The sequence below is a fragment of the Narcine bancroftii genome, chromosome 2, assembly GCF_036971445.1.
Source record: "Narcine bancroftii isolate sNarBan1 chromosome 2, sNarBan1.hap1, whole genome shotgun sequence".
NCBI lineage: Eukaryota > Metazoa > Chordata > Chondrichthyes > Torpediniformes > Narcinidae > Narcine > Narcine bancroftii.
Genome location: NC_091470.1, coordinates 65,665,477 through 65,691,418, shown reverse-complemented (window position 1 = coordinate 65,691,418; position 25,942 = coordinate 65,665,477). Strand labels below are relative to the sequence as shown.

Sequence of the window (25,942 nt, the reverse complement as noted above, 5' to 3'; positions counted from 1 at the left end):
TCAAAGTAGCTGTGGGAGTTGGTGAGTGTATTGAAAACATCTATCTAGAGTTTGTCTCCTGAGATGGAGGCAGAGAGATTGAGAAAGGAGAGAGTGTTGCAAGAGATAGACCAAGTGAATTTGAGGTCAGGGTGGAAGTTGGCAGCAAAGAGGATCAAATTGCAAGCTCCTGTTGAGGCAGCACAAAGTAGTCATCAGTGAAGCAGAGGAAGAATTGATGATCCTTGCCTGTGTAGCTTGTAGCATATATTGCTCCATGTAGCCAACAAAAAGACAGCTATAGCAGGGGCTATGGGGGATGGAGGTGTATAATAATTGGATGTCCATGGTGAAGATGAGGTGGTCAAGTTCAGGGAACTGAAAGTTGTTGAAGTGATGGAGGGCATATAAACTATCACAGATGTAGATGGGGAGGACTGGACAAGGGGACAAAATGGATTCAAGGGAAGCAGATACAAATTTGGTGGGGCAGGTGCACATGGAAATGAGGGTCTATGGGACAATTTGGTTTATGGATTTTGGTAGGAGGTAGAACTGGGGTCTGTGCTTGGAAAATATTGAGGTTGGTGGCTGTGGAAGGGAGATGACTAGAAGTGATGAATTCAGACATAGTGCGTGAGACAGGGGTTTGATGATTTTTGGAGGGGCCTTGCTGAAGTGGTAAGCAAGAGGAGGGTTTGAGAGTTATCTTCGGCCAGGTAGAGGTCAGTATGCCAGACCAAACAGTGTTAGCCTTGTCTGTGGGTTTGATGGTGAGGTTGGGATTAGTGAGGAGAGAGCGATGGGCAAGGTGTTCTGAGGGAGTGAGATTAGAATGAATGAAGAGAATGGCTGTTGAGATGGTTGATGTCTTGGCAGGAGATGGAAATACAAAGGTTCAGAGCAGTCAGATCGCTGGAATGAGGTCCCAGGAAGAGGAATAAGGTTTAAGATGGGAGAAAAGATCTGGAGAATCCTCAATGTAAAAGTATGAATGGATATAGATCCGACAGAAGAAGAGTTTGCATCATGGCATTTGTGGAACTTATTGAGTTATGGGTAAAGGGGAACAAAGGTAAAGTCTCTAATGAGGACTGAGCCTTCTGTCTCCAAGAGGGAACGGTCAGAGGTAATGGTAAAAACTTGGCAGTGGTTGGAATAGATGTCATTGGGGAGGGAGGAAAGAGGATGGAGTGAATCGGGAGGTGAAGGGTCAGATGGATCCAAGGGAGGAAGAGCAGAGTTGGGGAAGTCGGGGGGGGGGGGGGGGGGGATTGGAATGGTGAGAGAGGCCCGGATGAGAGATTGTGTCAGAGGCTCAGTCCTGTGGGCCACAGGGGCCTGGGTGAAGATCCATGTCAGAGAGTTCACAACAGAGGCTCTGACCAAAAGGCCACCAGGGCCAAGTTGAGAGTTTGCGACAGAGGTAATTTTGGAGCTTGGGGTTTCTGAGATCATATCTACCAGTGATTAACTAGTTTAAAACTGGTTTGCTGAAAGGCCCTGAATTGAAGAACCACTAAGATCACAGAATGTTATGGACTGGAGGAGGTGAGAAATGAAGGCATGTAAAGGCCATAATGAGAATTAAAGTCGTTGTGTAACTGGAAACCACTGTGACTTAGCAAGCCAAGAATCTTGGCCTTGAAACTATGATGGTGAGATTAAAACTGTGGGATCACGAAGGGGCTGATGTTCATTGACAAGTTCAAGCATTTAATAAATCATACTCCAGAACTATCCTTGGTGGGACTCAACAGCCCTCTCTGTAACTGGATTCTGGAATTCTTAATGGATTGAACAAGTCTGTCTGGGTTGACAGCAGAATGTTGAGCGCCATCACACTGAGCACTGGCACATCTCAGGGCTGTGTGCCTCAGCCTAGTCTTGTTCATGCTACTGACCCACAATGCAATGCCAGATCCAGATCCAATAGAATCATTTGAGTTTACAGATGACACCACAGTAGTTGGCCTCATCAACAACAATGATGACTTACACTACAGAGAAGAGGTAGAAAATCTTGTGAAATGGTGCAAGAATAACAACCTAAGTCTAATTTGGACAAGACAAAGGAGATGATTGTGGACTTAAGGAGGATCAGGGACAACCACTCTTTACCACACACTAATAGTTCAGTAGAGGAGAGAGTCGTGGGCACCAAGTTCCTCAGTCCACTTAAGAAATCACCTATCCTGTATACCCAATACCTCACTGTCGGGGAAGAGAAGGGAATATGTGTCTGGTGGTGGCATTACATAGTAGATAGAGCAAATGGCAATGGATGATATGTTGGATACATAGGCTGGTGAGATGGTAGGTGAGGACAAAGTAAATCCTGTTCTTGTGAATGGGGGTGGAGGGGGCCAGGGCGGACGTGTGGGTAATGGAGCATATGCAAGTGACTGCACTTCCTTAGAAGACCAGCCACCATTATGTCAACTTTCTATAGGAGCTCTATCGAGAGCATCTGGTCAGTTGCATCACATTGTGATATGGTTGCTGTCGAGCATCAGACTGGAACCCACAGTGGACCAGGGGTAACCAAACTACGGCTTGTGAGCCACGTGTGGCTCTTTGACATTTAACGTGCAGTTCATGTAAATACGTTGAGCTGCTGTTCACAATGGTAGTTTTAGTGGTCCTGGCTTGTGATTGAGTGATTGATGTGGATCTCAAACATCTGAAGTTTATCATATGTGGCTCTTGCATTAAGCAAGTTTGGCCATCCCTGCGACTGGACCATAAGAGCAGCAGAGAGGATCACTGGGGTCTTTTTTATACCCCCCCCCCATCCCCAAAAGTGATTATCGAGATAGTTGTTTGAAGAGGGCTCACAAAATCATTGAGGATCCCTACCACCACCCTACCGCACCATCTTCCAGCTGCTCCTCTTGTGAAGGTAATACAGGAGTATCAGAGCCAGAACCACCAGGCTGAGAAACGGCCTCTTCCAATGGGCAGTGAGACTGCTGAATGACTGGTGAACTGATGCTCATACAAACTCTCTGTGACTGTACCATTTATTCAACAATAATATTTATTTATTTTCTTTCTTTGGCTTGGCTTCGCGGACGAAGATTTATGGAGGGGGTAAAAAGTCCACGTCAGCTGCAGGCTTGTTTGTGGCTGACAAGTCCGATGCGGGACAGGCAGACACGATTGCAGCGGTTGCAGGGGAAAATTGGTTGGTTGGGGTTGGGTGTTGGGTTTTTCCTCCTTTGCCTTTTGTCAGTGAGGTGGGCTCTGCGGTCTTCTTCAAAGGAGGTTGCTGCCCGCCAAACTGTGAGGCGCCAAGATGCACGGTTTGAGGCGTTATCAGCCCAGTGGCGGTGGTCAATGTGGCAGGCACCAAGAGATTTCTTTAGGCAGTCCTTGTACCTTTTCTTTGGTGCACCTCTGTCACGGTGGCCAGTGGAGAGCTCGCCATATAACACGATCTTGGGAAGGCGATGGTCCTCCATTCTGGAGACGTGACCCATCCAGCGCAGCTGGATCTTCAGCAGCGTGGACTCGATGCTGTCGACCTCTGCCATCTCGAGTACTTCGACGTTAGGGATGTAAGCGCTCCAATGGATGTTGAGGATGGAGCGGAGACAACGCTGGTGGAAGCGTTCTAGGAGCCGTAGGTGGTGCCGGTAGAGGACCCATGATTCGGAGCCGAACAGGAGTGTGGGTATGACAACGGCTCTGTATACGCTTATCTTTGTGAGGTTTTTCAGTTGGTTGTTTTTCCAGACTCTTTTGTGTAGTCTTCCAAAGGCGCTATTTGCCTTGGCGAGTCTGTTTTAATACTTTTATATATTCACTGTTCACGTGTATTGTTTTGACTATATGTGTGTTTGCAGTGTTTTGCACTGAGGACTGGAAAATGCTGTTTCATTGGGTTGTACTTGTACAAGCAGATGATAAATAAAATTTAAGCATTTGAAATGATTTATTAAAAACATTTGAAGTACTGTGAATTAATGTAAGTCAACAAGGAGGGGTGATGATAAGTGGAATTTTGTATATAACAGATTATGGGAAGATGCCTTTTCGTTGAGTTGGTGAGCTATTATTTTGGAGGGTTTTCTCCTTACAGTTATCAGGATTATATTCCATCTGCCATTCCTCTGCCCATCTTTCTAATCAACCATAATCATCCTGTACTCCATGACTACAAGTTGATTTGAAGTTCTTTTATAAATATAGAAAGAGTAAACAAGGGTCCATGAAATGATAAGGGAGAGATTAAATAGCCTGGGCTATTCTCATTAGAATTTATAAGGATGGGGCTGGGGGGTAAAACTCATAGAAGCATAAAATTATGAAAGGGATGGATAAGACAGAAGCAGGGAGTTTGTTTCTACTGGCAAGTGAGACTCTCCCTTTCTTGATCTCTCTGTCTCCATCTCTGCAGACAAAGTCAACTGACATCCTCCACAAAACTCACCAACTCCCACAGCTACCTCGACTACACCTCTTCACACCCTGTCGACGAGGTTTTCCATGCCAATTCATCAGAGATGTACTCCTCATTAATACCCAACATGGTTTCCTCACTACTATCATCAACTCGGCCGTCACTTGCATATGCTCCATTACCCACACGTCCGCCCTGGCCCCCTCCACCCCCATACACAACAAGAACAGGATTTACTTTGTCCTCACCTACCATCTCACCAGCCTCTGTATCCAACATTTCATCCATTGCCATTTGCTCTACCTACTATGTAATGCCACCACCAGACACATATTCCCTTCTCTTCCCCTCTCTGCCTTCCGCAGGCACAGCTCCCTCTGTGGCTACCTTGTCCACTCCTCCCTACCCACCAATTGCTCCCTTGACACTTACCCCTGTGATTGCAGCAGGTGCTCCACTTGTGCCCACGCTTCTTCCATCATCACCGTTTGGTGCCCTGGGCTGGCCTTCCAAGTGAACCAGCACTTCATTTGTGAATCTGCAGGAGTTATCTGGTGCTCCCTTTGTCTCCTCTACATTGGATAGATTGGACGCAGACTGGGAGATCACTTCATTGAGAACCTCTGCTCTGTCTGTCCTAATAGTAAGGATCTCCCAGTGGCTATCTATTTCATTTCCCTGACCCATTCCCTTGCCGACATGTCTGTCCATGGTCCTGTGCACTGCCAGACTAAGATCATCCATAAATTGGAGGAACAACACCTATTTCGCCTGGGCACCCTCCAACCAGATGGCATGAACATTGACTTCTCTGATTTCTGTTAGCCACACTCCCGTTTTTCCCATTGACTTCTTTCCTCTTGCTCTGCTCTCTCTCTCTCTCTCTCTTGCTGCTTTCATCTTTCCCCTAGCTCTGCTGCCACAGACCCAAAAACAACTCTACTTCCCCAGTCAATTTTCACCTTTCCTCTCTCCTGTGTCCCATCCAGATCCAATTAACACCTTTTGTCTGCTGAACTTTACTTCTCCCCCTGCCCATTTTTCTGCTCTCCTCAGCCTTTTAATTCAGGCACTTGCCTGCTTTTTACTTGTATATTGAAGAAGGGCTCAGGCCCAGTACGTCAGTTATACATCTTTACCTCCAATGACCCTGTGAGAACTGCTGAGTTCCTCCAGCATTTGTGTGTTTTTACGACAATCACAGCATCTGCAGATTTTCATGTTTCACCATATATATTCGGGTCATAGGAGTAGATGAAAAGGAACTACTTCTCTCATAGTGATAAATGTATGGAATTCGCTGCCTAATAAAGCAATAGAGGCTTCCTCATAGAATGTATTTTAAGACACAGATGTTTGAAGAATAGGGGAATTAAGGGTTATGGGGAATAGGCAGGTAAATGGAGCTGAGTCCATAGCCGGATCAGCCATGATCTTGATGGTGGAGCAAGCTTGACAGGCCAGCTGGTGTATTTCTGCTCCTATTTCTCATGTTCTTGTGACAATCCTCACTATCAACAATGTTTACATGACATTTGCAAATGTGTTAATCACACTCATATTTTCATAATCAGATTGTTAATATATGTATATATAATGGGGCCTCTGCATAATTTCCTGTGATACCTCTGATCATAAGCTTGCAATAACAAGAACAACCATCCTTCGTCATCCTTTGCTTCACCTCTGCCCCGCCACTGTTGCCATTGTTGTTCAGTCCCACCTACATCTACAATATCTCGCATGCCTTCCATTGCTTCAACAACTTCCAGTTTTGTGGATTCATCTGCCCCATTTGCACTGTGAGGTTCCAATCTATGCACATCCATACTCCATACTAAAGATCTCAAAGCGCTTTCTCAGTAACAGCCAACTAGTCCCCATCCATCATCATGCTCCTTTGCCTGGCAGAACTTGTTCTCATTCTCAATAACTTCTTTGGCTCATCCCACTTTCTCCAAGTCAAAAGGGTGGCTGTAGCTATCTGCATGGGTCCCAGGTATGCCTGACTTTTTCTTGGAGATGTAGAGCAATCCATGCTGCACTCCTACATGGGCAAGGCTCCTCAACTCTTCCTCCGCTACATCAACGTCTACATTAGTGTTGCCTCCTCCTCTCATGATGAGCTCGTCAATTTGATCCACTTTGCTTCTAATTTTCAACCCAAGCTTAAATTCACTTGTTCCATCTCTGGCAACTCTCTGTCTATGTCTCGGAAGACAAACCTACCAATTCCCACAGTTATCTCAACTACACCACTTTGCACTCTCTGCCCCCATATCCTTCCTCACCACCTTTTGGGGCCCTAAACAGTCCTTCCAAGTGAATCAATGCTTCATGAGAATCTACAAGGGTGATTTACTACATCCAGTGCTTCCGTTGTGGCATCCTCTATGTCGAAGAGACTAGTCCCACACTGGGAGATTGTTTCTTTGACTACCTTTGCTCTGTGTGCTGCAATAATAGGGACCTTCCAGTGGCAAATCATTTTAATTCCACATATTTTTCCCTTACCAACATGCCTATTCATGGTCTTGTGCACTGTGAAACAAAGGCTACTGCAAATTGAAGGAACAGCAACTCGTATTCTGTCTGGGCACTCTCCAACCAGATGGTATTAACATTGACTTCTCCTTTTTTCATTAAACCCTCCCCTAAGTCCCTATTTCCCTGTCCTTCTTCTCTTTTCCTCCGGCTGCCTACCCTTTCTCTCTCCATTCAGAGAGACACCCCCTCACCCAATCACTTCTCAGTTTATTTATCTGCTACCCTCCCACATATATCCACTGACCTCTTGCCTTTCAGCATATTCTTCCCCCACCCTCACCTTTTTATTCATGCTCTTGCCTGTTTTTTTGCTCATACTTGATGGAGGACTCAGGACCATTGCTTATGTCTCCAGCACTTTAGTATATTGCAGTATAGCCTCAGCGCCTGCTGACTTTCCAGTTTAATTGGATTCAATTTGCCAACTTTCCTTGAATCCCATTGGCTCTAATCTTTTGGATGTGTCTCCTTTACGGGACTTATCGAAGGCTTTATTGATGTCTTCTGTACAAATATTGTTCCCTCTTTGGAGAAATGTAATCAAACAGGTCGGACAGGACCCTCCCCCTAATAAAATCATGCAGTATATATTTGATTTATGTTTGCCTGTAAATAAAAAAAAAAGCAGACTAATTCTATTCCTCTGAATTTTTCCAAATAACTTTCCCACCATTAACATTGATTTGCAGATCAGTAATTACTTGATTTATCTCTGCTTCCCTTTTGAATAAGGGCTGTTGTCTTTGTCTTTTACAGAAGCCAGCAAAGATTTAAAAACCCCTTGTAGGGTGACAGCAATCTCTCCCTTGCCTCCCATACAGTCTAAGATCCCTGAGCATTTATTGAGCTTTAAGACATCCATTACCTCCTTTTCAATATCTCCCCTGAAATCTCCAAGTACAATGTCTTTTTTTGTGTGAAAAGGATTTAAACTATAAGACATAGGATCAGAAATAGGCTATTTAGCCCATCAAGTTTGCGTTGTCATTCAACCATGTGCTGATCCATTTTCTCACTCAGCCCCATTACCTGTCCTTGTCCCCATAACCTTTGTTGCCTTGGCTAATCAAGAACCTATCAATCCCTCCCTTAAATACACCCAATGATTTGGCCTCCACAACCATCTGTGGCAACAAATTCCACAAATTCACCACCCTCTAGCTAAATAAATTCCTCCACATCTTTGTTCTGTGGACACCCTTCAAATTTAAAGCTTCACTCCATGCACAGATTTCCTCTTTGGTCCCTGTTGGCCCCTTCTCATTTCTTGGTTTTTCTCTTGCTGTTGATAAACTTATCAAATGATTTGGGATTTTCCTTAATTTTGTTGACCAGTGATATTACATTCCATCTAATTTCTAAGTACCTGTCCACAATTTATACTCCTGAAGGTGCTCTTCTGTTCTCTTAATCTGCCATATGCTAACTTTTCTTTCAGATGTCCTCAATATCTTTGACATCTCCTTTGGTCTGATTTACATATTTTTTTCAGTCTTATGGGAAAAGAATGACTTGAATGACTCCTACTGGTGTGATGTAGGTCTACCTTCAATTAGCTGCTATGTCTACTTTTATTGTGGCTTGTCTTATGATGTTGAAATTGGCTTTCTTGTTTGAACCATGTATCAGCAATTCATTTACTAATACAGGTGCAAAGATAGGAATTTATGTTGAATGCAAATTCAAAGGAAGTAGTCGCAGATAGAAGTTCACAAGATGTAGGAATAGAAGTAGGCCCATTAGGCATTCTAATCATGAGCTGATCCATTCTCCCACTCAGCCCTACTCTCTAGCTTTCTCCCTGTAACCCTTGATGCCCTGACTAATCAAATGCTCGTCAGTCTCCGCCTTGTCTGAGGCATCAAGTACCATAGATTCACGACCCTTGGACTAATGAAAAATTTCCGCATTTCTGTTTTAAATTGATGCTTTTTTTATCCTGAAGTTGTGCCCCCTTGTCCTAGACTGCCTTACCATAGGAAGCACCCTTGCCACATCTACTCTGTCTAGGCCTTTTAGCATTCAAAATGCCTCTGAGATTCCCCCCTCATCCTTCTGTACTCCAACAAGTACAGCCCAAGAGCCGACAAATGTTCCTCATGTGCTAATTGTTTCATTCCTGGTATCATTCTAGTAAGTCTTCTCTGAACCCTCTATAATGTCAGCATGTCTTTTCTCAAAACTACACAGTTCTCCAAGAAAGGTCTCACCAGTGTTTTTTAGATTTTTATATATTTTTTATTTCAAATAAATGTTATGGTATTTATTTAAAAATAGAATAATAGCCTGTATTTTGTGGAAATAATAAAAAGGCAGTCAGTCAGTCATGTGAAAGTTAGGTAAAAGCTTGGAAATGCAAACTAGAATGCTGGAAAATTAGTTCCTCGTATCATCGAAGACGGACCCATCCCTTGTCAGAGAAGCACCGTCAACCAGTGTCTTTACATTCACTGCATTCAATTATGGGAGTGAAGGTTTGCCTGTTGTGCCAATGTCCACTAACTGTAAGAAAGAGACCTGGCCCTGATTTTGGTGATATAGAGAGGGAAAGTTGATGCCGAGTGATGGGGAAGAGAGTTGTGGCAGAACATGGAAAAGGGAGGGAATGTCTGGCATGTTTATTCCCTCTCCAATCTCTTCACTACCACTACACCCAATGTTTCCATCCTGAACAAAGTAATTTAAAAAAAAACCTTCTTGATGCTTTTTTGATGCACATGAAACTGAAAGTTTTTTTTTGTTATATTCAACCAGTGTGCAAATTTAAATGTTCATCGTGGAACTGTGGAAGACCTTCCAACAACAGCAGCAGATGGCAGCAGACTCAAAGGTATGATAAAGGCACACCCATCAAGCTGTTTCATTGATATTCTGAGAATGTAACAATATGCATTTGACCCACATTACCATACAGGTATTCCTCTATTCACAAAGGAGTAACATTCCAGATCGAAATGTGTTTAACGACATTGCATAAATTCCAAAAGTGTCTCCCATTAGACTTGAAATATCGGTAAATATTCCAGCTCTGCTTCAGAACTCAAATTATGGTTGGAACACCTAAGCACTTAAAATTTAAAAAAAAATTATGTCTGAAATGTTGATTTTTAAAATGTTAACATTTATGTCTGAGAATTGTTAATAAGAATACTTGCCAGGTTAAGCAGACTACATGTGTGTATCTCTCTTTTATGATTTTTACATAGACTTCACAGGATTTAACCATTATGAAGAGTCTCCGATATCCTGGCATTGGTCGATCACACAGGAACTGTTTCTGTCCATGATTTTAGACAGCATACCAACATTCCATGAACAAAAGGGGCTGGACATGTAACTCAAAAGTGTCGGCACTACGTCTAATGTCATGTATAACATACCGTATTTGACGGCATGTTAGATCCATTTGTTTTTCACAAAAAATGGTTCAAAAACTTTCCCCTGGTTTTATATGCCAGGTTGAAGTTAGGGTGATAATGGTGAGTGACACAGACAGTAACTCTGTCGGTCCCTGCACTGGTCATTGTTATGTTGAGAAGGTATCAGGTCTGTGAGAGATGAGTCTGGACAATAGGGTTTGCTATCAAATGTTACTTTTATTAAAACACAACAATTAATAGAAGACCATGGGAATAAAGTGCATACGTGCACAATGTGTAAAAGAGTGTGGTAAAAAATGAACAATTTATTTAATAAGGCACAAGCACCATATATAAAGGAATGTGGGATAAACACGCACAATTTAATAAGACCTACATGCACAATATATATAAAGGGGCATAGGAAAAACATGCATAATTTAATAACATACATGCACAATTTACAAAAAGAGTGTGGAAAAGCACTGCAAGTATTGATTGAAAGAAGTGTATTTCAAACTTTTTATTTCCACTCACATACTACCTTAAGTAATCCCTTCGTTGGGGGCTGGTGGTGGGCTGTTGGTGGGGGAGTGGGGTGGTAGGCTTCAGACTGTTCAAAGAGGACAAGCCCACAGACCAGCTTGTTCACAGTCTGGCAGACCCACTGTCAAACCTTTATGCTTTGTGACTGCTCTCACAATCTGGCAGACCTAGTGTCAAATCTAGGGTTAGGGTTCAGGTTAGTTTGTCAATATGTGAGCAGCAGGATAATAATCCCTCTCGTATTCAATGGGCTCCTCTCACATAAATTCTGTGTCACTATAAATGGCCACTTTTGGTTGGCCCATGCTTTCATTACCCTGTGCCTGTTTCTAGCTTTTAGTGGGATCATTTGTGCATTTTGGTATGTCGTGGGGTAAGTTTATTGTTTGCATAGAGGGTGATCTTATATTCACACCTTAGGGTGAGGGTGAGGTGTGGGATTTGGGATAGGGTTTGGGCTTAGCAGCCCATAGCAACAGAGAGTAAGCAGCTGACCATGGGAGAAAGTGGGCAGCAGACAGCCAAGACAGTGGTCTGTGGGAGAGAACTGGCAGTGGACCGCCAGGACAGTGGGCCGTGGGAGAGAGCAGGCAGCACTAAAAAAAATTACAAATATACTAAGAAAATTATGGTACACAATACACTTTGACCTGAGTTGGTCACAGAATGCTTGCAGAGCAGTTTACATTGCAGGCGTTCTGGGAAAATGACAAGGGGTCTTGGAGGAAAAAATGTCGGAACTGGAATGGCACCCACATTCTGATTCAGAGCTTTTAACACAGCATGCATTCTGGAAAAATGGGAATAATTTCCCAGAACACAGTGGCTGTGGGAAAAAAATTCTCTCTCTCCTCCCAGCTCTTGCTCTCTGTGGTCATCTGTTCCTATGCTAGTTTTGTTTACTTCTTTCTCCTATCAATCCTACCATTAAAACCTGGATGACCAACTTGGCCTTGGTTTGCTGTGAACAGTCATAATCTTCAATCCATCGCAAAATCAATTTCCGAGGAATAAATTGGTTAATAAGATTCATTACTGCTTTTTTTGGGTGTTTTTACCTTCAAATTGGGTATTCGTTGTGTTACAATATTTGAATTTTGAAAGCAGAAATGAGGAAAAGGATGAGGCCCAGATCTACAACTTAACTTGATGTATCCTAATCTAATAATTAGTTGATTATCTATGGTTATCCTACAACAATGTAGTCTTGAAATTTTTTTTAATGGACCCAGCTACACTTCTATTTTAATTGTCATTATTCCAAATTTCCATGCTTGTGAAAAAACTAGTTTTATTTTTGTGTTTATTATCCTGTGTCTACGAGTCCCTCATTTATTATATCCTTTCAAATTATTCTGTATTAATCTTTGCGCTGAAGGATCAACCTGCCCATGTAGTCTTGTTTGATTGTAATCCGATGAACTTGTACTTTATCTTTTATAAAGTCAGTAAATATTTCTTGGAGTAAAGTATCTGAACTCATTACAATACTTTATATTATAAATCTCTACCCTTGCATTACAAACTTTTTGAGTTAAAGGCAAATATCCCATCAGCCTTTTGTATTTTTTTTAGACATTTATACACCATTAATCTACACTCCCAGTATGTTTTTGAATGGTGGGAGGAAACTGAAGCCCCCAGAGAAAACCCATACATTCATTCCCAGAATACTCTGCTTGCTTTGCATGTCTTGTTTCCATCCATTTGGAAACTACTGTATTCTGATCTCCCAAACATGAATTGAAGGAAATTACGAAAGTTTCTGTTTCAACTGCCTTTCTAGATTGTTTTAAACCACACCATCCTGAGAAGAGTGAAAAAAATGAAGTTATAATTAGTCTCTCAGTAACTTCATTCAAACAATGCCTGTTGTTTTTATTTTGGCCCATCATCTAAGGGAATTATTTTTATCTAGGGGCCTTAGAACATAAGAAATAGAAGCAAATCTAGACCACTGAGTTTTGTGCCTGCTGTGTCATTGAAGAAATTATTGCTGAGCATTATTTTACTTCATTCTCCGAATATCCAATATCTGTCTTGAATAAACTGAGCAAATTTTCATAGCTCATTTGAGTAGAGAAAATTCCAAAGATTCACTACTTCATGGATCATTTCCCAATTCAAATTGAAATTCACCATTGCCTTTATTGTGCTGGCAGAACTTGACTAACTGAGGAAAAGGACTTTTGAAGATTAGGATCTCAACCCCAACACAAAACTTGCAGTTGATAGGCTGGTTGTGATTTTTCTCCCTCCCAATGTATTAAAACACTCAAAGTGCTCTCTCAGCCAAATCTTCAAAATCCAGCCGATGTAGTCACACTAGGCACTCAGCGAGCAAAAGAACCATGCAAAGTAGAAAATGAGTAGAACCAACTAAATGACTACTGGAACTCTGAGATCTTATCAGCTCTACTCTCATGATCCTTTTTGGCCCTCCCATCGGGACCATTGTAATGTCAGCACTCTAAATTTGCAGTGAACAAAGTCTGTATTTACCTGTTTATTTCAACTTCAATTCAAACATGATTTCCCTGTCATAAATTCATGCAGCTCTAATTTAATAATCTTCAATGTCTCCAAATAGTATATTACTGAATTTTCAACCTTTTCCAGAATAAAGCTCATCTTAAATCACCACTACACTTTCACCAATGTAATCGCATCTTTCCTGCAGTGGTTTAAATCGAATTAATTGCAAGCTAGTGTAGCATATAGATCTAGCAAAACCTTTCTGTGCTTGTTCTTTATTACTTTGAAGAAAGGAGAACACCACAAATGCATTTTAACCACTATATTGACCTCTCCTGCTATCTTTAAGAATCTATTGATATACATTCCAAGCTCTGTTTTCAGTTTTTAGGTTATTCAATTTTCCAATTTTGGTGCCCAACCCTAATCGTACCTGAAGGTGGCAGTAAGCTATTGGATATGGTGTTCAGGATTTAAACACCTGAAGTGATGGAAAGGTGGTGTGTGACTTGGAGAATTACCTCCAAGGGCTTGTGTTCCAATGCATTTGCTGCCCTTTTTTTTTGATGGATAGGACACTGCAGAAATAGTCCCCTGATGGTAAAGGGGAAAAATATTTTGTCAGGCAGATAGGGGCTAATCAAGCAGACTGTCCGTTGAATAAACTGTTGGAAAGTATTTTCTCATTCCATTGATGTGCTATGTAGATATTAACAAGGCTTTGTGCTATCAGGAGATTTGATGCAGGAAAACGTGCTTCTGACCTAGTCTTTTAGCCATGGTTTTTGATTGCCTTGGTGTGGTTGGGATGTGATTGGATTTGTTCAATGGTTATCCCCAGGATGATCATAGTGATAATGCCACAATAGAGGCGATGTTATGAACATCAAGAACAGGTAGTTAGACATGCACTTTTTGGAATTGTTCATTGTCTGTATTTGTTATTATACAAAAGTTGTCTGACATTGATAAGCCCATGCCTGAACATTGTCTTAGTCTTGTTGTATTCTGGCATGGTCTAATTTGCTGAAGAACTGTGAATAGAATTTATCGTTCTTCTATCATCAGTAACTTTCTCCATTGTTGAACTGTATACAGGGCTCTGTGGGGGACGAAAACAGTTGCATAGGTTGATGCAGTGTGATCTTCGAATACTCGCGATCTCTGAAGGAACTCTCTTTCCTTTTTCTCATTTTTTAACAAAATGGCAACAGAGCATGGTGTTTATTTTCCCTCTTCTTATGCTTGCCTTTGTCACACAATAGAAAGCTTTTCACTATCTTGGTACGTGTGATAATAATAAATCTAAATCTACTTATGAGCTGAAGAAGAAATATGAAAGCTTGTTTCTAATTCCACTTGTACATGTTGTTAGGAAGCAAAATATTTGCCCTTCAGTGAAGTAAAAAAAATGAGAGCATAGAATATTGCACTAAATTTTTATTCCTTATGTCAGTCGTATTTTGATTATATCTTGCAATCCTTTTGGTTTGCTGTCGTGTACATTGCAGGCAAGTAAAATAGAAAAATGACAACGCCTGCTTTGGTCACTCCATAAAAGTATAATTTAATTTTTATGTCTTTCAGAAAATGATGTTTTGATTTCCCACTATACTGGAGGACAAAAAGAAGCAATTAAAGCTATTCAGCGGTAAGTTGCAAAGCGATCTTTCTGACATAGGGAAATAAACAATTAGAACACGTATATCTTCAGTAAATCCCTATTCAGTAATATAATTTGTATATACAGTTTTAGAGTTGTTTCTTGAAACTTAATCACATTTTTAATATGCCTTTGATGAGCTGGCTCAGTGTACTTGTAGAAGGTGTACGTTAAACTCGCATCCATATTAGTTAATACATCGTAACTTTTTTGGAGTCCATCTCAGTTGAAGAAAAGATGTAGCAGGTAAGGTTTTTGAAGAACCCAATGTTCCAAATAATTTTCTAGCCATTTATAAATTAAGCTACAAAGCCTGATTGCAAACTCTCGGAACAGCAATGTGCTAATGTCCTGATAATTTTCTTTGTTTTTAAATTGATGATTATTTAAGAAATAAAGATTGGTCGGAACATCATGTCCTTGTTAGAAAGGACATTACATTTCAGATGATCCGAAAATCACTTTACCGAAATTCTCAATTATCCTCAAAAACTTTGGGCTGTGACATGATGTCACAAGTTGAAAAAAATTGAAATTTTTTCTTTAACCTGCCAGGCTCAAGTGGGACTCTGACATGCTGTTAGCACCATTTTGAATCCAATGGAGCTCTTATATACTCAAGTGCACTGTTAGCGCCATTTTGAATCCAACAGAGCTCGTGTACTCAAGTGGGACGCTGATGCCCTGTTAGCACCACTTTGAATCCAATTGAACTTTTATGTAAGAAATAAACTTTATTTCATGTGCTTGAAAAACCTTCCCTTGTTCTTTGTTGTCATTTTAGCTATTGATACAATAGCGTGCGTGCTACCATGAAGTGTAGGAAGAAGACACATATGAGGAGTCGAAGACTGATTTATTGCACTAGTAGCTCCGCTTATATGAGCTCCTGTCGCTGACGTAAGGGCCCCGCATCATCGGAGTGCCTGCCTTGGGTTGGCCGGCATTCCCCATCTTTCCACCGGGTAGAAGTCACCTGGAACGATGGCTGGTGTTATCCCCCGGTCTGCACGGTCGCTGCGTTCATCGGCCATTTTGTGGGTTGGTGTGTGTCTCCGTGAACGGGCTGCTACACAACCCACCCCTCCCCCCCAGAACAGGTGACCAGGCCATTGTCTGTAGCCTTCGGTGGCCTGCCCCTGCATCGCGGGGGAGGAGTGGAGACCAGCTCGTTACAGTTCAGATATGACGGTTTCAGGCAGTTGACAGTAAAGGTCTCCTCCTTACCGTCATTGTCGTGGACAAAGGTAGAACCACTGTTTCTAATGACCTTGTAGGGCCCTTCATAGGATAATTATAATAGTGGTATGTGTGCGCTCCTCCTCATGAACACGTACTGGAAAGTCCTTTGGGACGCTTGGGATGGGCGTGCGGTGGGAGTTGCCGTTGGGCCAAGGACCCCAGCTTTCACTGCAGGCTTTTGTAGGTCACTACAAGGTCTTCCGGGTGTTTATCATGGCCAAGAACTCCCCGGGGATGATTAAAGGTGAGCCATAGACCATCTCCACTGCATTCAAGTCCTCCTTCGGCGTGGTGTGAATTCACAACAGAACCCTAGGCAGTTCGTCCACTCAGTTGGGACCCTTGAACCGGCCATTAAGACTGCCTTGAGGTGCCTGTGGAAGTGCTCCACCAATCTAATGGCCTGCAGGTGATACGCTGTGGTATGGTGGAGCTGCGCCCCCCCAGAAAGTTAGCCAGCAGAGCCCGGATGTGAATTGTGACCCCCTATGGCTGTCTGAGGAGAGGTGCTCTGGGACCCTGAATCTGGACACCCATGTGTCAATGAGTGCCCTGGCACAGGTTTCAGTGGCAGTATTAGCCAGTGGGGCTGCCTCCAACCACCTTGTGGAATGGTCCACCATGGATAAGGGGTATCTTGTTCCACGGGAAACTGGTAATGAACCCACCAAGTCAATGTGCACGCGGCTGAACCTGTGACGTGCCGGCTCAAATGTCTGTGTGGGGCCTTTCGTGTGAACCTGCTGAAGAAGGCCAGGGGTTGCCACTTGCCCTCGATGAGTTGTTCTAGCACGCCGCCTATTGCTGTCCTGGAGGTGTCGACAGTTAAAGTGTTAGGTGCCTCTGGTCTCGGGTGGACCAGGAGGGTGGCGCTGGCCAGCATGTCATTAGCATTCTGGAACGCCCTAGAGGATTCCTCGACCCAAGCAAATTCTTTTGCCTTGCTGGTCATCAGTGCATGATTTGTGCCGCTGCCAGTATGAACCTGTGTTAACAGTTTATCATACCGGTGAATTCCTGCAGTCCTTTTACTGTGCGTGGCTTCGTGAAGTGCTGGACAATCTCAACCTTCCTGGGGAAGGGTGTGGCCCTGTGCCTGTTAATCTTGTTCCCCAGGAAATTGATGGTGTCCATACTAAACTGTCACTTAGCTGGGTTGATGGTCAGCCCGAACTTGCTCAGACAGGTACACAGTTGTATCAGGTGGATGGCGTGGACTTTGTGGCTGTGGCTGGCGATGAGGATATCGTCCAAATAGCTGAACGTAAATGGGCCTCTGCGTCCATCAGCTGCTGAAAAGTTTGTGTCGCGTTCTTTAGACTGAAGGACATGTGGAGAAATTCAAACAAACCAAAGGGAATTATGATTTTAGTCTTGGGGTCGAATTGGGATTTGGTGATACCCCCGGATGAAGTTCATGGAGAACACCCAAACTCTGTGCAGGTTGGTGGCAAAGTCTTGGAGGTGGGGCATGGGATATCTGTCAGGCGTGGTGGCCTCGTTGAGGCGGAGGTAGTTGCCCCGTGGTCTCCAACCCCCATATGGAGGGGAGAGGCCCTGGGACTGTCAGATCGCTGCACAATCCCCAGCTCCTCCATCTTTTTAAACTCATCCTTTGCCAGATCTGAACTTTTTTGGAGGGAGTTGATGTGCCCTGGTGTAGAGCGGGAGACCTTCGGTCAGTATGTGGTGCCTTACCCTGTGCTTTGGCTCAGCCACAGAGAACTGTGGTGCCACAATCGAGGGGAACTCCGCCAGGATGCGGGCGAATTCATTGTCCGAGAGTGTTATAGAGTCCAGGTAGGGGGTGGGTAGTTTGGCTTCCCCCAGAGGCAGAGTTTGAAAAGTTCTGGTGTGCACCAAGCACCGTCCCTCGAGGTTGACCAGCAAACAGTGGGACCGAAGGAAGTCGGACCCCAGGAGTGGTTGCGCCACTGCCGCAAGGGTAAAGGTCCACGTAAAGTGGCATTTTCTGAAACGAAGGGGGGTGGTGCAGGTCCTGAAAATTCGAATGCAGGAGCTGTTGGCTGCCGTCAGTGTTGGGCCCTGCTTGCTGCTGCAGGTGTCGAGGCCTATGAGGGTAGGATGCTAATCTCGGTGCCAGTGTTGACCAGGAAACGCCTGCCCAACAAGGAGTGTCAGATGTAGAAGAGGCTATCATGTGAGCCAAGTGCCACAGCCATTAACAGTGGTTGGCCATGGTGTTTCCTAAAAACCCACAGGGTGGACAGCATTGATGGGTCTCTGCATCCCATTGCTGATGGTAGTAGCTTAGCTATCCCATAGTGTTCGCTTGCCTCCGTTGGTCTTGATCTCGCCGAGGGTTTTTCGTCGTGCTTGCCAGTGTCCTTTGCTCTCCAGAGCATGTCTGCCTGGGCAGTGACCCTCCAAGTGTTGCTTAAGTCTTTGTCATCTCGCTCATTAGGGCGGACGGGGCCTGTCCTCCAATCCATCCATATGCAGCAATCGGACGGTGTGCTCGCGCCGGGAAAGCCTGAAAGTCTGGGTTATTAGCTCTGAGGGCCATGTATTTGGAGGCTACCATAGGAAATCTACGACCCTTGCCACTGTGTCGTGATCGAGGGAGCTCACGACGTAGAAATTGCAGATGTCAGCGACAGTGATGTGACGAAGCTGGAATTGAGTCTCGGCCAGCTCGAACCAAATGTGTGGCTGTGACACCCAGAAACCTTGGCAGCCTGACAGAGACCACGTGGATGGTCGCTGGCTCCGCTTGATCTGTCATCTTTAGGTCCAACTGTCGGTTGAACTTGTCGGGGTCACCGCAAAATGTGGAAAGAAAACACACACACTGATTTATTGCACTGGTAGGTCTGCTTATATGGGCCCCTGTCGCTGACGTCAGGGCCCCGTGTCATCGGATCCCCAGCCTCGGGTTGGCTGACATTTCTGCCAGAGTTCCCCGACTTCCTGCCGTGCAGAGATCACCTGGGACGATGGCTGGTGTTACCCCCAGGTCCGCGCGGTGGTTGCGTTCATTGACCGTTTTGCAGGCTGGTCCATGTCTCTGTGCATGGGCCGCTACAATACAAGTATTAGGCTTATGTTACTGGGCTTGGATTGGAACAGGGACCTTGGGCTCCCAGGCATGTTCAGTGATGGCACTGGGGAGGTGTTTGGGATCGGAGTGGGGTCCTCAGGCTCCTGGGCAAGTTCAGTGAAGGCGGTGGGAAGATGTTGGGATCGGCAACAGCCGATACAAGTATTTTGCTGCATAAACTGGGCTGCTTAAAGCCATTTCTCAGATATCTGGAAATTGCCTTAACTGATACATGTCTGGTCCCGAGCGTTTTGTGTAATTGGAAATGTACTGTACTGTGGATTCTATTATATCTATTTGAATAGAGCAATAAAGACCTTAATTTAACATCTTATTTGAAAGGAGATGCCTCTGACAATAAAAGTATACTGCAAATCAATCACCCTCTTTTTGCTTGATCTTACCAATGTGGAGGAGATAACATCCAGAGGAGTGAATAGAGCCCTGGAGTTTCTGACATGGTTCTTTGGCCCAACTTGTCCATGCCAAACAAGTTGGCATTCTGGGTTAGCCCAGTTTTACTGTATTTGGCCCATAACCTTCTAAATCTATCCTATCCATACATCTGTCCAAATGTCTTTTGAATGTCAATATTATACCTGCTTCTGCAGATTCCACTGCCAGCTTATTCCAGGTATGGACAATGCACTGAGTGAAAAAGTTTTCTTTGGGTCTCTCTCAGATGTTTTCCTTCTCACGAGCCTATCCATAATGTTTTTTTTAACCTTTAATTTAAAACTTTATTTATTTATTTACTCACTCTACATTTTTGCCTGTTGTTTGAGTTTCTGGTTGATATAGTGCAGGATAATGGATATTTTACTATATTATCTGCTTGGTTGACAACAGCTAGTAGCTATGGTGCACAGACATAAACAACAAACCCATTTATTTATAATTTCTCTGTTAAGACAGCAGTATCTCTTTTTTGTAATAAATGCATCCTGATGTTTTAAAATAGCCTCAAGCCAGCTTTTGATTAATTTTCATTACAACCTATGTACATGCTCAAATTAGAATTTATTGTCACATATACCAAGGTGAAGTGAGAAGATTTGTTTTGCGAGCAGTCTCGCAGAGTCCATCTTATCATCCCATACTTCTTCTTTGGCTTGGCTTCGCGGACGAAGATTTATGGAGGGGGTAAAAAGTCCACGTCAGCTGCAGGCTCGTTTGTGGCTGACAAGTCCGATGCGGGACAGGCAGACACGATTGCAGCGGTTGCAAGGGAAAATTGGTTGGTTGGGGTTGGGTGTTGGGTTTTTCCTCCTTTGCCTTTTGTCAGTGAGGTGGGCTCTGCGGTCTTCTTCAAAGGAGGCTGCTGCCCGCCAAACTGTGAGGCGCCAAGATGCACGGTTTGAGGCGTTATCAGCCCACTGGCGGTGGTCAATGTGGCAGGCACCAAGAGATTTCTTTAGGCAGTCCTTGTACCTTTTCTTTGGTGCACCTCTGTCACGGTGGCCAGTGGAGAGCTCGCCATATAACACGATCTTGGGAAGGCGATGGTCCTCCATTCTGGAGACGTGACCCATCCAGCGCAGCTGGATCTTCAGCAGCGTGGACTCGATGCTGTCGACCTCTGCCATCTCGAGTACTTCGACGTTAGGGATGTAAGCGCTCCAATGGATGTTGAGGATGGAGCGGAGACAACGCTGGTGGAAGCGTTCTAGGAGCCGTAGGTGGTGCCGGTAGAGGACCCATGATTCGGAGCCGAACAGGAGTGTGGGTATGACAACGGCTCTGTATACGCTTATCTTTGTGAGGTTATCATCCCATACATAATACAGCAAATAAAGCATAGTATGGAAGTGTAGAGTTACAGAGAAAAATTAGTTGGTGCAGAGTGAAAGCAGCATAGTTTTACTGATATGAGATTCATTCAAGAGTCGAACAGTGAGAATGAAACTGTTCTTGATTCTGCTGATGTGTGATTTCATACTTGTGAATATCAGTGGGGGAAGGATGAAGAAATTGTGGCTGGGATGGGATGATTTTTAATAGGTTTGCTGCTTTTTCAAGACAGTGGGACTTATAGGAGGGCTTGATGCAGGGGAGAGGGGGTTTGTGTGATGGTTTGAGTTGTGTTCACAACTCTGTATGTCTCTCCCTATGTACAATGTGAAAATATTTCAGAAATACAATATTAAGTGCACATCACTCATTAGAAAAGGGACACCATACCATAAATATTTGGGTAATTATTGATACCATGTTATAGTCAACCCTCCCCTTTTTTTGGTCCAAAAATCTTGTGTTTTCGAATGAACCACGTAAAAGTCAACACCCCCTCCTGTTTTTGGTCTCGACTGCCCACCCACCCACCCAGTCAAGCTCCCGACACCCCGATTGTGGATCATCACTTTGGCTACCTGCTCCTGGAGCTCCTGAGGCCCTGATCCTAGACCCTTGCCTCAGTCGCCTGCCTACCAGAGCTCATGAGGCCCTGACCAGCCACCTGCCCACCAGAGCTCTTGATGCCTTGTCGGCGGACTCTCACCCTGGTTGCCCATTCAAGCTCCTGGTGCCCCAGCCACAAGCTCTCTCCTTGACCTTGGCAGCCCATAGCTCCCAATGCCCTGACTGCAGACTCACCACCTGCTTCCAGCCATCCGAGCTCTCGACACTTTGAAGTATCCAGGGACTTACCACGGTCAAAAGTTTGACCTGTATGACCCCCCCCCCCACCCTGCCAAATTTGAACCGAAAAATTAGTCCAAAAAATTCGATGATTACATGAGTATATATCTGTACAATAAAGGGAAAATAGCATTAGATTCAAAAAGTTACATACATAGGTACAGAGTACGGATGCCCTAAAGTTCTTACTTGCTGCAGCTGGATAGGTATGTATTTGATTAGATTTCAAGATTCATGTAAAATTTTGGTTCTTTTTTTTTAAACCATGCCTAAATAGAAGGATACAACGTGGACCCAGAGGAAAAGGAAAATATGTGAAAGTACAGTTTCTGCGGAAGCCTCTTGAAGATGAGGAATCTTTTACACAGAGTGCCAGAAAGACTGACTTTTACCCCAATACTGTTACAACAGCAGCTACTACTGCAGCAACCATTGCTGCAACTGCATCTCTGCTTCAGGTTGGTGAATCAGTAGATGATGTATTTCTAATAGTAACTATGTGGATTTTTATTTTAGTAATGACAAATGGCATGCTGGAAATTGCAACTGAATTATTCGGAGCCTTGCATAACATAAGCCTTAGTATTTTTATGCAAAAATTATTGTAAGTGACCAGTAAACAATGGCATTTTCCCATATAAATAAAGAAATACAAAGGCAACTGACATTGATCATGACCTAGGGACATGATCCAGTTTCAGTTGAGTTTTTATTATGATTTTAATAAATCTTTAAGTGAATCACTAAATATATAATAATGTGAAAGTTGGCTGACAGCAATTCCTACTTTTTTGGGCATTGACTGTTATTTTATTTTTTTTTGCTCAAGGTTTTATCATTAAATAATATTTAATTGCATAATGACATCAGGGAGATTCTGCTGTGATTAAGTGGTGGAACTTGATTATCGTAAATTCTAAAATATTGAGTTCTCGTGCTGTTGCTGGCCTGTGCTTTAACATTCAGGAAATAATTACAGAATGGCATTTGCAGGTGTTATCTACAAAAACATACAGCCTTTGTAGGTTGCGATAAGATCTGTGTGAAGGATGGATGGGAAGAAATACAAAATAACTTAGCAAATAAAGCCTTAGTTATGGGCAGTTTAATCACATTACATTGTTTGAAAATTTTAAGGACTGAAAATGCTTTTATGTGGTATATTTCAAATCTTTGATTGTGGAATACTCATGGCTTGGCTTTGCGAACAAAGATTTAGCAAGGATCGTAGACATGGGCGTGTCTTTTGAGCCTACACAATGGATTTTTTTTAAGTGGAGTGCAGTGTGCACAGTACTGGTCTTTACATGTGGGGTTTATCTGCCACGGCCTAGCAAGTTAGGACAGTGACAGTCAGGTCCTCTGGTCGTAGGTGTTACATTGGAGTGTCCTTCTCCTAGATGGATGGCCTGACAAGGCTAACGAGCCCCTTCTGCCCAGTTTGAAACCAGTTTTCCTTCTCTTAGGCTGTCTGTCAACCAAGGCTACCCATCCAGTTACACTGCCGGACACTCAGTCGTGCCATGATATAGCAGTGGAGTACTAGGAATTAGTGTATAACATCACACCATTCTGTTCAAATACTTCAGGAATTGTAATTTAGCTTTTATTCTAATTTTTGTTCCCTCTTGCCATTTTAAAATGGAAACATCTACGAATGGTAAATTTCTCTGATGCATATCTCGTGATGGTTCTTTGTGGATCAGTCAAGAAATTGTGTTTATTGAAGACCGATTAACGTCGGAAATCATTGTTGTAATCTCCATTCATTGTCATTCACGCACACACATTTTCAACAGTATTTGATGGATTGTTATCTGAAGTGATAATCTGATCCATCTTTCAAGCACAGCAACCCCACTCTTCCCCACAACCCAACTCAATCTCTCTCCTCACCCTAGCCACTCCTTCCTCTTTGTGTTACTCAGGGCGATGACCAGATGTCATGGAATAATGTGGTATCTGAGTTCAACTTATTAGAATCAGTTGATTTCAGAATGGTGCTTGCTTTGGCTCTGTAATTTCATTAATATTTATTTATCACTGAGTCCCCAGCCATCATGGGGGAATGGGGTGAAGAGAATGGAGTACTTCTGGACAGTGGAATATTTTGAACACCACCCAATTTGTTTGTCATTTAAAATGAGTAATATGATATTGTACTTTTTAAATTGCTAAACTTTCCAAATCTCTTCGTAGAAATGTACTTGAACAAATATTGACAAGTCTCAAAGATATACTGGGCGCTGAGGACTTGAGTCAAAGAGATTTAGGTAGGAAAGTGAAAGGACCTACGGAGACTTGAGAAGTTCACGAGGTTAGCATCTTGAAGGTAAAAGTCATAAAAGCCTTTGGTGAGGTCACTGAGTGGGAGAGAAGTGGACAAAGATGGTAAGATTGGAGCTGAAAATGGTTGGAAGAGGTTGAGGAATTTGAACACAAGTTGAATTCTAAAATTGGGGCACTGAATGGAATAGTAACAGTTGTAGGCTCAAGATTTGATACAATTTAGGACATCTACTACAGAGTAATTTGATAGATGGAAAATAATAGGTTGCCAGATGAGCATAGAAATTGTCAAATCTGGAAGTGATCAAAGCAGAATTGGGCTCTTAAGCAGGTTTTTTTGTCACAGTAAGGGCCAGGACAAATAATCTGGTGAAGGTGAGAGGTTGGAACCTGGCCTTTGGTTCAAGTACTTTGCTGAAATTCTGAATTCTAGTGAGACAGTAGCCCTGGGAAAATGATTATATTGACTGTGTAATATCTAAAAACCATTAATATTAATATAATTACATGAATTGTTCAGGAAAATCTGGTAGTCTGTCATCACTATTGTCCCAAAAGTGGAAATTAATTTTACTCTTTGTACTTACAGAAAACTCAGCGATCACTAATTCAATCATTTGATGAGATATGACTGCAACTGATTGACCAGTTCCCTTCCCCGAGAGAAGTTTATATATCATTGGTTCTTAAGTAAACATCTCTGCTGATGAATGATCAGATAGCCCTCTTCCTGACTCAGTGTCTCATTAGGCCCTTTCATACAGTGAAAAAGCCCGACTGTAAAGGCAGAGATTCTCCACCCTTACGTCGGGAGACTTACCTCTATGAATGCACCTTGGCCAGCTCCAAGGTGCTGACTGCAATCCCTCTTGGGAATGATCATCGGCAGAGAGCTGTGCTCCGCTGCCTCACATGTATGTAATGCTGCTGCAAGCGACTGGGTAGGGGCGGGCTGATGACGTTGTGATGACGCCGTCAGCCAGAGATCCATCTCCCCTCTCTCTCTCTCACCCACTCACCCTTCTCCCTCCATGACCCCCTCAGGATAGGGGTGGCTGGCGGGAGCCTTCAGGGCAGGAGCCATCAGTGTTGGGGCGGTCAGCAGGAGCTGTAGGGTCAGGGGTGGTCGGCGGAAGCCATCAGGTCAGGGAAGGCCAGCGGGAACTGTCAGGGGGGCGGTTGTTAGGGGACGTCTGGTGCAGTCTGTGGCCTTTGGGGCTGCTCATCAGCAGCTCAAAACATGACAGAACAATGGCTGTCTTCCCTACCATAATCCTGCACGCAGCTGGAACTGTTCTGGGAAACACAGAGCGGTTCCAGATGCATGGGGGATTATGGGTAGGGAAGACGACCATTGTTCTGCTGCGTATTTATGATGGGTTGCACTTTGGCAGCAGTCACCCTGCCTCCATCGACTCCAGAGGGCACTACAAGGCGCCGCTTAACATGAATGCGACACAAGAGCAGCCTTTTAGGGCTGCTCCATGAGAGGTGTTTATATTTTTCCCTCTGTGCTTATAAGTGGAGGCTTGGCGTGAAAGAGCCTATTGTCGTAGCTCTGTCTTGATAGAAGCTCCTGTCCTGAATGTAGTAATTCTGTGGCCAAAGGATCCTGTTTTTTAAGATAAAATTCCTTTTGATCTAACACTGCTTTTGCACCATCCTTTGTTGACCAGAACAACAATTTTCACTTCCTTTGTGGTACTTATGTCACTTAAATTAAATTGTGCAACTAAGAG

General features: G+C 43.5%; 1 protein-coding gene across 4 annotated transcripts in view; it reads left to right on the top strand.

Annotated features, from left to right (window-relative positions):
• Nucleotides 1-25,942, top strand: part of kiaa0586 (KIAA0586 ortholog) — a 427,045-nt gene that overhangs the window by 5,528 nt on the left and 395,575 nt on the right. For 3 of the 4 annotated variants that reach the window (XM_069916886.1, XM_069916883.1, XM_069916885.1), the window contains exons 3-5: nucleotides 9,686-9,761; nucleotides 14,899-14,962; nucleotides 22,192-22,372. In XM_069916886.1, the coding sequence (XP_069772987.1) occupies nucleotides 9,686-9,761; nucleotides 14,899-14,962; nucleotides 22,192-22,372 (321 nt within the window). The remainder of the gene's footprint in view (nucleotides 1-9,685; nucleotides 9,762-14,898; nucleotides 14,963-22,191; nucleotides 22,373-25,942) is intronic. The other variant, XM_069916884.1, reaches the window with a different exon arrangement.